Source organism: Tachysurus fulvidraco, chromosome 1 (genome assembly GCF_022655615.1).
Source record: "Tachysurus fulvidraco isolate hzauxx_2018 chromosome 1, HZAU_PFXX_2.0, whole genome shotgun sequence".
In the NCBI taxonomy this organism is placed as follows: domain Eukaryota; kingdom Metazoa; phylum Chordata; class Actinopteri; order Siluriformes; family Bagridae; genus Tachysurus; species Tachysurus fulvidraco.
Window position 1 is genome coordinate 9,256,171 of NC_062518.1, and position 14,589 is coordinate 9,270,759.

Below are 14,589 nucleotides of genomic sequence, written 5' to 3' on the forward strand. Positions count from 1 at the left end.
CTTAATGAAATAATGAATAATAATCAATAGTATCACTTAATGTAGTCTGACTACTTGCAAACTGAAGCCAAAATTATTTTCAAATCGAGTTTATTCACATTTTTAAGGCAGCAGATAAACTTTCATTTCCATGTTGAAATGTTTTACAATGTATACTAAGAAACCATAAATATATTGACCCAAATGTGACAGGACTTTCCATGAATTTATATTTGTTTAGGATATTTTCTAACCTGGATTTTCTCACACATGGAATATCCCGATTTCATTACGCTGTTATGCTAATGGACTCATCAGTTCGGTATCATCATCAATACAATCATACACTCTGTACATATCACAACTGACAAAATAGGTCAAAGAACCAAGTATAATAAGCAGTAGAAGAGTCTGAATTAATCAGTGATTATTTCCCCACTATTTCCTCACTGACAAAGACGTGTTAAGTGAAGAGACTATGATGAGGCTATCGTTTAAGTTCCTGAAGTGTCTTTTACCTTAAGTAAAGAAACAGAGAATAATGCTAACAAACAAAGTGATGTTTCGATTCACTTCCTTTGTAAACCTACTAGTAGAGGAAACAGAATGCAATTTATAAAACAATTTCTTTCTTTTTCGCTTTTGTGGGTAACAAGTTTTAAAAATGCTGGAAGATTACTCCTGATTGAGATCGTTTCGGTCATGCTGAATGGTCTTAACTTCCCTAGATGTTTGTAACTTTATGAAATGTTGTTTAAATCCTAACTTTGTGATTGATAGCATTTCCTCAGGCAGAGTCAGAGATTTGGAATGTAAGTTGTAACACAAGCTGAGAGAGACAAAACATCCCTGCAGTTCTATTTATTCAATCACTCCCATCACCTATCTAGAGAAGCCTTCAACCCATCCATCAGAAAAAAAAACAGGTGATTGTAAATTGGAGTCTTCATTAGGCATGGGCGATGGGTAAACAGATGCAAATATTGTGCTAATGGCTATGCTTTCAATGCATTAGCATAGTAATGCATGAAGAGGGTACAGTCATAAATACAAATTTAGTACGTAGGTCATTCTATTAAAAACATTAATGCCAGTGAAATAGCTTTTAAAATATTTCTAATTAAAACTACATTTGAATAGATCTACTAGAATTTTTTTATATAATGGTTAAACTTACACTACACTCTCACTCACTCACTCATTTTCTACTGCTTATCCGAACTACTCGGGTCACGGGGAGCCTGTGCCTATCTCAGGCGTCATCGGGCATCAAAGCAGGATACACCCTGGACGGAATGCCAACCCATTGCCGGGCACACACACACACACTCTCATTCACTCACACACTCACACAATCACACACTACGGACAATTTTCCAGAGATGCCAATCAACCTACCATGCATGTCTTTGGACCGGGGGAGGAAACCGGAGTACCTGGAGGAAACCCCCGAGGCACGGGGAGAACATGCAAACACACACACAAGGCAGAGGCGGGAATCGAACCCCCAATCCTGGAGGTGTGAGGCGAACGTGCTCACCACTAAGCCACCGTGCCCCCCTAACTTACACTACACTATTTAGTAAAACTTCTAACTTTGAAATGTTGTGTATGACCCTAACAGTCATTTTACAGATGCCACTTTTGAATGTGACAGCTAAAGCTGTGAATTGTGCCCTGACATCTTAATAAATAACCTGTTAAAACATTTGTAGCTTTGTGTTGCGAGGCTCAATTTCTCTCTGATTATTTCCTCCTGTTGTACAGCTAATTGAAGCCCTCCGGGCTCGAAGCTCTGCGGAGCGAGAGCAGATGGAGCGAATTTCAACACGCTTTTCCCTGTTTATCTCTGAGCTGAGGATAGAAGATGAGCTTGAGGACACAGTCGGTGATGAAAAGTAGTATCATGTGTCATACCGAACGGGGCCGATCTGTCTCCGACCTGCCAGAGAGGCAACATCATGATGCCTCACTGGGGTGATAATTGGTATTTGCAACAATGCCTCATAATGACTAAGTAATGCTCCACTTCAGGTGGCGTCGTCGTACATAAATGAGGTTGCCAGGAGTGATAGATGTGTCAACACCAGCCATATGATACATGAAATCAGAGAAAGTAAACATTAATATGAAGAAAAACATTAATATAAGCTTTTCTCAGGATCTCAAAATTGGGCATTGAATCCTCTGAAATTTGGTTATAGTGATATGGAGAAAATAAGCAAGAAAATAAATATGTAGTTTTATGGAAAATACTGAGAGATTAGTAAAGACCTTTCTTCTAAATGAATAAAAACTTTATTTTTTGAAGCATTGGAGTAGAAGTGGAACATCAACATAGTTTTACTCATATGGACCATCTTGTCTAAAATATACATCTTTCCAATGCAATGAATTATTTACTTAATTATTTTGTAACTAGTGGTACTAAACTACCTCATGTGGTAGGTTTCATTAAAACACACACACACACACACACACACACACACACACACACACACACACACACACACACACACACACACACACACACACACACACACACACACTACACATATATTGGGCTTAAATCCGAATGCATATAATGATGTTTGGAGCATTGCACAGCTACAGAAACAGATGTTTGGAGCACTAAACTGGTATAGATACAAATGTTTGGAGCATTAGCCTGGTACATATGCAGATGTTTGGAGCATTAGCCTGGTACATATACAGATGTTTGGAGCACTAGACTGGTATAGATGTTTGGACCACTACATGTATATTTATAGATGTTTGTAGCACTAGACTGGTACAGATACAGATGATGGAGAACTAAACTCGTACATATACAGATGTTTAGAGCACTAGACTGGTATAGATGTTTGGATCACTAAACTGGTATATATACAGATGTTTGGAACACTAGACTGGTACAGATGTTTAGAGCACTAAACTGGTACATGTACAGATTAGTGTACTGTAGCACTAAGCTGGTATAAATAAAGATGTTTGGGGCACTAAACAAATACAGAGGTTTGAAACACTAAACAGATATAGATGTAAGGAGTACTAAACAAATACATATGTTTGGAGCAATAAACAAATACAGATGTTTGGAACACTAAACAGATATAGATGTAAGGAGTACTAAACAAATACATATGTTTGGAGCAATAAACAAATACAGATGTTTGGAACACTAAACAGATATAGATGTTTAGAGTACTAAACTTGTACAAATGAAGTTGTCTGGAGCACTAAACAAATGCAGTACAAATACAAATGTTTGGAGGGCTAAACTGGTACAGTATATATACAGATGTTTGGAGCACTAAACCGGTACATATACTGATACAGTAGAATTGTGTTACACTCCTATTATTTTAAAAATAAGCTTAATATTGTAATTCAGCGGTAAACAAGCTTGCATAAGGAATTTAATGCACTTACCATATGGAGTGACTGTGACAGAAGTCCAGTGCTGAGATGATCTGTCTGAAAAACTTCCTGGCCTCTTTAGGTGTTAATCTGCCCTTCTTTACCAAGTAGTCGAAAAGCTCGCCACCGGACACGTGCTCTAGAACCAAATATCTACAGAAACAGAGGAAAGACTGTATTAAACTGGTATCGCTTGTGCTTAGGGTTGCATATGGGACAAAAGCAAAAATAATCAGTTGCATATGGGTCAAAAACAAAAAAAGCTTTAAACACAACAAAAAAACAAATATTAGAAAGATCGGGCAATGTGTTACAATATATTATTTACAGATATTTCACTAGATATGAAAATATTTCCTGTGCAATTTTAACACTGTTTGTTTAAGAACGCGATCAGAAATCCATTCTAATTAAAAGAATCAAAAATGTTATTAACATCTTAAAGAGCATATTCTAGTGTAGAGTTTGGCAGTTGTGTCACACACATTACACCCATGTGCATATTCAAACAGACATGCGTGCAGCAGCATACACACGGTCGCACAGCCACACACAGAAACAGACACACAGATCTGCTGATTTATTAGTCGATTAAAAGATTTTCTCATGCGATTACCTGACAGGGCAATTTAAATTAGGGATGAATTCATACTTGATTTGTGAGCGTAAAAACGTTCTTAGGCAAACATTTTACGGCCGCTTGGGCCATCCATCTGTGTCATCAGAATATTATGAAAACAAATTTCTTGGCAGTTTCCACGGTGACGCTTTTATCAATTATTGAAAACTGCATTAGGCCTAACCAGTGGAGCGCAAATCCAAGAGAAAGACTGAGCACACCCTCTACTACGACATGCGTCATGAACTCTCTCAGACACACACATACACAGTTGCAGCCAAATACCCAAGAAATGTGTGTACTTACAAATATTTCTTGTTTTCATACACATCGTGCAACTTCAGTACGTGAGGATGTTCTATGAGCTTCAGGATCGCTATTTCCCGCTCAACCTGCAGAGGGAAAGAGAGAGAAATAAAACGAATGAACCTACAAGGACAAGAGCACATAGATGAACACATATTTACATCTTTAAAACGGTAATAAAGCAATAATGACTGTAATACCGTCGGATTCCACTGTGTTTTCGTTAAACGTAACAGCAGAGATGCAGTTCACTGATATTATCCTGTCCAGTCATGTCTAATTAGCGCCTCCAGCACTTTCATTAAGAGGCTGAACATTAATCAGCTCTTGGCAAGGAATAAATAAAAAAAAACACAACAGCAGTGTGAAGTACTGGGTGTGAGTTCTACATCCAGAGCTGGAGCCATGTGACACACACCATCATACACTAACTGGGTGCCTGAATGAAGCACATCAGCGTGTAAACAGTGTTTCAAAGCTGCTCTGAACTTTTCCACATTTCCATTTAAACCCAGAGGCACATACTGTAGCGTGTCCACCCACCAGCATGGTGTTGGGAACTGTCAGAACACCAGGAAGAGAAAGCAAGACTCAGGACCCTTTATTATGAGGTTGCAGTTATACCTGTTGCAAGAATGTGTCATGTACTTTATTCATTGTTAAGTCATATATTACTATTTTCTCTTTATCTATACACAGTAGATTATTTTCCTTGGAATTTTAATGACCATTTCCCAAATCCAAGGTGTTTTAGATATGAGTTTTATTACATCATCATTCATAATACTGTATCAAGAAATCATCTGCATATACACATCTTCATATAAATTATAGAATAGTAACATTGATTATCTAATTATCTTGAGTTTAATATGTTGGCTTGGCCTCCAATCCAGATCTGATCAACAATCTGTGAGATATGCCAGACAAACCATCCATGAAGACCCCAAATCACATCTTAGAGGACTTAAAGGATCTGCTTCTAATGTCATGGTGCCGGATGCAACAGCACACCTTCAGAGATGTTCTGGAGGTCATTGCTTGAAGGGTCAGAGCCATCTTGGTGGCACAATAGGCCTGTACTTCATCAAAATTAAAATCTAAATCAGAATCACTCTGAATGGGGAACTTTGTGACAATTCCCACCAAAGTCTAATTCTCAACACTGGAACTAATACTGGTACTAATGAAAATGACCATATGGGATCCGATGCTATTTCACTCTTATTACTGAACACCTGCTCAGTGTCACACAGCAGAAGCAGCATTAAGGCAAGAATCCAGCGTTCATCAACGTTCAGCAAATTTCATTTTCTCTGTCTGTAAAACAAAACTCGGTAAAGCATCAACGCTCATGATCATTTACACAGTTCCTAATCTGTTCACTTGATCCCAGCAGCAATAAAAGTCATCTACTTAAAATTTATTGAAAAAAAAAAAAAAAAAAACTATATCGCATATGAGGTAGATCGAGGAAATATGACAGGAGATGCTACGCTTCTGGTATTAGCCATAATGCAATATTTGTACCCAAACATATGCTTTTAAGTATTGTTTGTTTGTGGTTCATCATTTTATTTGTTTTATTTGAATGTAAAAAAAAAAAAAAAAAAGCTACGGAGATAAGATAAGCTGCACAAACCCTAGCAAACCCCTCTCAGCATGTGCTGGACTGGAAGTCTCGGTAAAAGTGTACAGAAGCCAAGTGACTCCTCTACACCAGCTGCTCCTTCTCACCTCAGCGCTCTCTCCACACTGCATGTTGATACTACTGCAGATTCGTGTACCTGGGGTTCATATCAGTGTCTGAACAAAGAATGTGCATCTACCAAACATGCCAGCTTATCACACACACAGCACAAAGATTACTGTGGCCACACACAAACATGAGCTAGAGCATGGAGAACACTTACAAAAAGCTCTTTGCTATTTTATCAGTGGAGTTAACTTCTCATAAACAACCAGAACCAAAATCAGAACATTCGAAACCATTCTTAAGATTGTAGAAAGAACATTATTAACAGTTCCATTATTTATTTAAATCACCATTTATCACCCAAATGAGTATGAGGTTCCCTTCTGAGTATGGTTCCTCTCAAGGTTTCTACATATCATCTCAGGGAGTTTTTCCTTGCCACCGTCGTCTCCGGCTTGCTCATTAGAGCTAAATGTTAGAGATAAAGAGGAATAATTTGTTGCTGTTTTAAATGTTGAAATTACTAAATCTGAAAACCTAAAAATAGACTTCAGGTTAAAATGTTCAGGTCAAATTTATATCCTGTTCATCTTTACAAGCACTGTGCAAATAAAATTGAATTGAAATGAACTGAATTAAATTTGTATAATCATATTACAATATAGTGCATTTAGTATTCAGTATTAAAAAAAACAACAAAAATAACTGAATTCCTTTGGGATTGAGATGAAGTGACTGAAAAAATGCTGATACGATCCACACATACAGGCTCAGACACACGCACACAGGCTCAGACACACACACACACACACACACACACACACACACACACACACACACACACACACACACAAACACACACACACACACACACACACACACAAACCTACAATTATCTCCACAAAGCCATCTCAACCACCTCAGCAAACCGAGTGACAGACTGAGAGGAAATTGTCATTTTATTACCATCAAAGCCTCAATTCTTCAAAGATCTGTCACCCAGACCTCTGTGACAGCGAGAAAAAACTAAATAAATAATAAAACGCTTCCTTTTTTAATCTCTGCTTGACTTGCTGCAATATCAAGCACCCAGTCATGACAATTGCTCCTTTGCATTTGTCTCCCTGCCTTCACTTCTTCTTCCTTAGGAAAACAGAGTGAGACGGCTGGCGTGTGTGAAGAGCTCAAACACATGCTTAGTCATGATCATCTGTGTTCTCATGTCTGATTCTACTGTAGCTGCATCCTGGATTATTCTCTACATTCTGAATAAAATAGTCAGAAAATGTTAGAAATATGAGTTTTAGGAACTAAATTAAATGTTCAGACTGCTTACAGAAGCCTCAGAAGAATATCATTAGTTGTGCTGAAACTCGTGACTCCAGTGGCATGAGCTAAGTGAGAAGGACAGATAGACGGACAGACGGACGTATGGACAAAAGGAAGGAAGGAAGGAAAGAAAGAAAGAAAGAAAGGAAGGAAGGAAGGAAGGAAGGAAGGAAGGAAGGAAGGAAGGAAGGAAGGAAGGAAGGAAGGACAAACAAATGGACAGATGGATGGATGGATAGATGAATGGAGTAACGAAAAAAAGGAAGGAAGGAAGGAAGGAAAGAAAGAAAGAAAGAAAGAAAGAAAGAAAGAAAGAAAGAAAGAAAGAAAGCTTGTCATATGACTGAACTGAAACTTACTGAACGTTACAAAGCACTGACATTGGATTCCATAAACCAGTAAGTGTTCATGTTTTTCTAGGTTAAATAATTAATTGTTAAGTTTAGTTTGTGTGGATTGTCCAGCACAATAACACAAAGTTCTGTGTAAGTTACCTCAGAAGTCACTACAGAGATGTAGCATTTTAGAACAAACACATAAATCTAATTAAAATCATGCCCTCTGAGAGACAGGTTCTGCTGTCATTTATACACAAGTCCAGCCACCAGAACACACACACACACACACACACACACACACACACACACACACACACACACACACACACACACACGATCACTTAACCATTAGAATCGCCTTGCCTGTGTTTGTTATATGTAGAGGAGAGAGGCAGCTCTCTGCTTTGTCTCATTACAGCAGAGTGGAAGTGTTCACCTCAGTGCCCTTTCTCATTGGCTTAGCATGTTTAATCATTATCACTAGTGCAACAGCGCCTTGCAAAAGTGATTATCGAGTGATTCATTTCCCTCGAGAACTGGGTTTCAGACTCCTAAAGCCAGAGTTTACCATCGAATTACAAGGTCAAATGACTGCTAGGCACTGACTGGAACGCTACTGGAAGTAATTTGATTTGAACTGATGACATGCATGAGCTGCGGTTCGGATATTCCATTTCTCTGCCTGCTTGAACTGCGGAAAAAGAACAATGAATTGCTAATCCAGGATATTGAGAGAATCTGAGTGTGTGTGTTAGTGTGTTAGTGTGTTTGTGTGTGTGTGTGTGTGTGTGTGTGTGTGTGTGTGTGTGTGTGTGTGTGTGTGTGTGTGTGTGTGTGTGTGTGTGTGTGTGTGTGTGGTGTGTGTGTGTGTGTGTGTGTGTGTGTGTGGATAGTCACTTCACCAAGGCTTTGTTCTTGCTTCCTAATAAGAAACTCAATCCCCAGGCTCTTTTTGTGTAGGTTGTAACACAATAGATGTAAACAAGATTTATGATTAATAGATTTAACACCATTACACTCAAGTGCTGTGTGATTGCAGAGTGCTGATGGAAAGCTAATACGGCTAATTGAATGGCTTTTGTAAAGACGGTCAGAGAAAGCAGAGGCCTTCAATAAAGGCAAACAGAGAACTGGAAAAACGAAGGCATGATTACAGGAGAGAAAGGACAGGACTGTTTTAACCCTGGATGTGCCATTTTAACCTGTTATTAATCAAAACACACACACACACACACACAACCTCCCACATTTACCCCTTCCTCTCATTTTTTTGTTATACTAGGCTATCTGTAATTTTGGTTGTTATTTACAGTCATTATTGTTATTTACTATCATTCACTTTTCTGTCTTGTACTGTGGACAAAAAAATATCCAACAAGCTACTTAACTGTTAATAAACTAGCTAGAATTTGTCTCAGGTACACATGAGCAGGATTTCAATAATAGACATGTAAGCGTATTATTTGGCAAGTCAAACCTTTCAAAATGTACCATATCAACTAATGTTAGCAAGATTGCTAGCTGTTCTATATCTACAATTATCCAGGCACTTATAAAAATTCATTCATGGTGCCCATAATGCCCTACAATTTAATGACAACATACAATTTCACAGCAATCATCTTAAGATATGGAAATGTCAGCATAAAATATGTGGGCTAGCATTTTTTTTTTTTTCCAGCAAAGACAGCTCAAAGATAATTAGGAATACAATACATCATTCATGTTTATCTCCTTTTAAGTTTGAACATTCAGCTTTTTAAATCATTCCTATTTGTATTCAGCAATTTAAACTCTCTCACATTGATTTGTGCCAATGCAGAAACAATGCTTTTAATGGTCACTTCACCTCCTGTCACTGGCTGCGTCCCAAACCGCATACCAGCACACTGCAGAGAATAACTGAACTGTACACTGAAATACTGTGCCTAGTGCCACTGCAAACTGGGGTGTACTTTTTTTTTTTTAAAGAAAGACTTTTTATTACTCGTTGAAAAATAAAACATTGCTAGACTCTGCTGGAGTGTTTCTTCTTCTTCTTCTTCTTCTTCTTCTTCTTCTTCTTCTTCTTCTTATTGTTGTTGCTGTTATTATTATTATTATTATTATTATTATTATTATTATTATTATTATTATTATTGTTATTATTATTATTGTTATTATTATTATTATTATTATTAATAATAATAATAATAAGAAGAAGAAGAAGAAGAACAACAATAATAACAATAATAATAATAATGTTATGAATATTATTGTTATTAATGTATTACTACTATTCTATGTATGAAAAGATAAAACCATAAATGACTGTAAACACGTAAATAATAAGTATTAATCAATAATAATATATTTTTTTTTTTGTAGTTTGTAGTTCATTTGTAAAGCCAGTTTGTACTCAGAGTCATGTTTACAGGCACAGGGAGTAAAAAGTTTAAAAAGCCCTCCAAAGAAGATAGCGTTAAGCATTGTGTCTGAAATCGTACAATGAGCTCATATGTAATGCAGTAAATTTACATTCCCCCATTTTTATCAATCTTTTATCAATGAATTCAATCTGATTGCAGATTTTGCTTTGCACCATCAGATTCAAATATTTGTTACTCATACATTACATATAATCCTGAACATAACTTCTAGTCACGGTCACACCACTGCACTGCATTACTGCGCGAGAAGTCATTTTAAATCTGAGTGAGAAATCAGTCAGGTTCAAGCATTAGGTGGCTACTTTTATCCCATTTACAGGATTATTTTAGATCTATACCATTCCTTTCAATTTGCTTGTAAGTTTACTCGGATTGAGCTCAATCAGATCTGACCGAGGTGTATACATGAAGGCTTATTAATCTGATTGTGTTATCATCAATCCAAATTCAAACAGAACAATTGCTCAAGTGTAAACTTTTTTTTTTAACTGACAATGTGTAAAAAGCCAGTCTATATAATCATCATCACCTATTCAAGAGGAAGAAAAACATTTTATGCTCCTGTGTTTAAAGTCTGTGTGATCCAATAAAACTGCTAATGTCCGCGTGAACTCTACTGGAAACCGTTTCCTTTTCCACAAGTTTACGCTTGATTTCTTTTGTCTCATTCCATCCAGCTCTTCATCCTTCTACAATGCCAACTTACATGCTTTCTCACTTCTCGCATTCTACATGTAGGTACAAAGGAAACATAAGAAAGCATGAAGGCGGCACATCAGTCTTGCTCCTTTAATAAACAAGGAACCTGTTCTGCTCTTGCAATGCTCCTGGGAGCCACGGTGGCTTTGTAGCTAATTAACTCAAACACATGTGCAAACAGACACTCATGCATTGCAGGGTTGGCTGGGGTTAAACCAGCAGACCTCAGCACATGACTGAGAGCACTATTCTGGCTTAACTAATATCTCCTGAGACATCCGTTACAATGTACATCGCCATCAGTGCAGATTAAACACTGTTCCACCCCATGGCAATTGCCCAATTCATCTCAGTGGCAAGCTAACAGCTGTGTCTAAAAAGCATACACGATCAGGTGGTCTGAGGGCTTCTGGTGACAGTGCAACAAATGACTGCATTACTGCGATCATGGAGACAGATCTGTGCAAACAGAAAAAGGCGGAATGTTCTATCACAGATATGGATTTTTTTAAGAGTCTAAGCAATATACTGCACATCTTATTGGTAAGCTAGCCAGATAAGTGAAATCGCAAACTTTTCATTTCTGATTCTGCTTTAAAGCTGTAATGTCTCTGTTATAGCTGCAGACGTTTGCAGATTAATGGGTCTCTCAGGTTACATACGTCACTGAGATCTGGTACCGATGCTGAGACTTGAACATCATCAAGTCATCATTTTTTTGAAGCTAAACATTCCAGATTCAATCCTGTCAGTCTCACTCCATCCTCCTGTCTGCACCTAGCAGATAACCACATCTTTCAACAATGTAGGTGGGGGTTGGAATGGGTGCTATACATGCACAATTTGACTGGTTGGGAAAAAGATTCACTCTTTTTTAGGCCACTGTATGAGTGTGTACCATGCAGGAGAACAAGGCAAGAACCAAGGACAGGTGCTCTGAGCAAACCGTAAAACATAGCCAGATATGAACAACAACAAGAGCACAAGCAAAACACAAAACTGGAAAACATACTGCTGGGTTTTGAAATGTAAAATAAAATAAAATCGGCAAGACTTTGCAATGAAACGGACAAACCAGGCTTTATGCAGACAAACTCATCAAGGGTTAGCACAAAGGAGGTCAGAATAATAGGTAAAAGACCAGCAACATGACAAGAGAAGAAAAAGAACAAAAATCAAAACCGGCATTTGGCAAAACAAACAAAGGCAGATTGCTTGCAGCACTAGGAACTAAACCATGTGCTGAAATGGGGATTATGTGATAAATTGACCCTAGTGGACAAAACAGGCAGCATAAAGCCATCTCATATCAAGCCTCACCCTTGCGGAGGGAATTTTCTGCAGCACCACGGCATCTTTCCTCAGCAAACACACCGTGTTATGCAAAGTGATTGGTCTGGTACGTCTGCTTTGGGTTCAACAGTACTTAACAAAACCTTTAGCAAGAGCAAAAGAACAAATACTTTGTCCTGAAAATGTACAAAAAATGGGTTAAACTTCTCTTTAAAATAGTAAGGACTGGTTGTAACATGGTTGTATTATAAGGAACTGGGATTTAAAAACCAATCAAATTTAAGGTAACTCAGGAGTAACGTTCATCTCTGCCACACAAAACATATGTCTGGTGTATATTTCAAGATGTCCATGTCCATTTTCATGATCTGCTGCTCCGAGATACAGAAACGTTACACATGACCTCGGCACACAATGAAGAGTTACTGACCCGATCTCCTCTGCAAACTTCTTCTAGGTCAATGTCAATACAAATGATGGAGGAATGTCATGAATATAAATGCATGCAGGACAATTTACATAAGAATATTAATTATGTTAATATTTTTCTTTTCATTAAGTGGCTACACTGGAAGACATAATTGTCTTCCGTCGCAATTAAACCCTAAAAATTAGTTACTTCGTACTCTGTTTTGACAAAAGGCAGAGATGTATTTAGGAATATAAAGAGCTACAAGTGATTGAATGAGATAATTTTGAGGTGAATCAAGGACTCTCAATCATCTGTGGTCATTTTAGATCTAAGAAAATTAAGCACCACAGCTCTGAATTAACTTTGATGCTTCAGGGCATCAAATTACCCAATACTTTGGGTACACCAGCTAACATTTTAGTTTATCATGCTTCAGTTTTGTCCTCCAAACCAAAGTTTCATTTTCAGATATGTTTCTAAGTAGATGTAACCCTACTTTTAATGCTCTAATGCTGTGACATAGAATATATAGAATATTTTTGTACCTACAAATGATTTCTTATTCATATTAAAGCAAATATATTCATGAAAAAGGTCTTGCAAAGCACTTGAAGCACAAAGGTGTAATAATATGCTACCGAGCATACATATAAACACAAAAACAATAAGGCATTCTGTCTCTTCCTTTGACCATAACAATGCTATCCCCACCATACACAATGTGAAACAAACACCAGGTCGCTACCTTCATAAAACTCAAAGATCGGCTCTCTGGACCTCAAAACAGCTTTCACACTTCACTACTTGTCAGGAGTTCTCAGCTTTCCCACTTAACTCTCAGGAACAGCTCTGGGTCCAGAAAAAGTGTGAAAACAAACAAAGTGTGAATGATACTGAGGTAATTCAAGGCAAAATCTTAGTGAAGTGTGAGAAAACAAGAAGAGAAACATATTTGTAGTAGCTATCTGTACTTTCGTGTATCAAGCCGATCGCTTTTTTAAAGTGTGCCAAAACTAACAAGCAGAACACCACAGCAGTGAGATCAACAGGGATGCATCCAACACCAAGTCCAGTCAAATCCAAACACCTTTAAAATATCCAAATATGTAGGAAGCTTCTGAAAAAAATCAATTTCAGACATTTGACCTTGTTGTGACTTTTTTAACGCTGTTTGGATCAATAAGAAATCAAATCATTGTATCTGGTGGTTATTACCATAATTCCATATAAATCCTACAAACATCCAAGCACATTATCACACTATGGAGAATCCTGGCCACAAGGTATTGCCAGCAGACAATAGGAGGAAACGAACTACTCTACAAATCATTATCTATGTACCCATCTGCATCCTTTATCTACAGTGGAGTCCCTCGATCCTTTCCACCAGGACAATTTTCGACAGCGTCCCATGCTGCATGAAAATCAATGGATAAACAGCTTTGTATTGGTCTGTCATTAGCTGAGCACAGTGTTTTGTGATCAATAGCAAATCAACTGCTCTCCAAGCCTCCAGCTCTATTCTAACACATTTATGCCTTTATAGAAGATGCAAATGCAGAGTTTTTCCCCCCTCGCTTCTAACCTGCTGTGATTGCAAATCATCCTGCACAATATGGAACTTTAACACTGACCTGTCAATATGACTTTAACTAACGGAAGTTGGCTGGCTGCTGCTAGGAGTTTTGGGAGTCTACATTTATAAAAAAAATGAAAGACCATATACTTTACCTTAGCATAGCTTCAGTGAAGAACTTTCTTCCCAATGGCTGTACCTTTTTCAATGTCTGATCAATACCTATTAATTCTGTCAAATGCTTTTATCCAAAGCAAGTTGCAAGAAAGGTAGAAACCAATTTAAGTCCAGCGCAATGTCTCAAGGTCCCAGATATGGACCTCTGACAATCCTGAAATTAGAATTCACAAGCTTGATCACTGAGCTACTACAGGACCTTTCTTTATTTTATTTTTCACTGCTCCCCCTGAAATTATGGAAATTCTGCATCCCGTACCCATAATACTAAGGCCAAATCTGTTCAAGCCAAAGATGAGTAGTGAACCTTTCACCT

General features: G+C 37.7%; 1 protein-coding gene across 8 annotated transcripts in view; it reads right to left on the bottom strand.

The window, feature by feature from the left end:
* brsk2b (BR serine/threonine kinase 2b) overlaps nucleotides 1-14,589 on the bottom strand; it is a 151,019-nt gene that overhangs the window by 42,563 nt on the left and 93,867 nt on the right. For all 8 annotated transcript variants that reach the window (XM_027136886.2, XM_047806851.1, XM_047806912.1 and 5 more), the window contains exons 3-4: nucleotides 4,325-4,410; nucleotides 3,412-3,552 (exon numbers count right to left, since the gene is read on the bottom strand). In XM_027136886.2, the coding sequence (XP_026992687.1) occupies nucleotides 3,412-3,552; nucleotides 4,325-4,410 (227 nt within the window). The remainder of the gene's footprint in view (nucleotides 1-3,411; nucleotides 3,553-4,324; nucleotides 4,411-14,589) is intronic.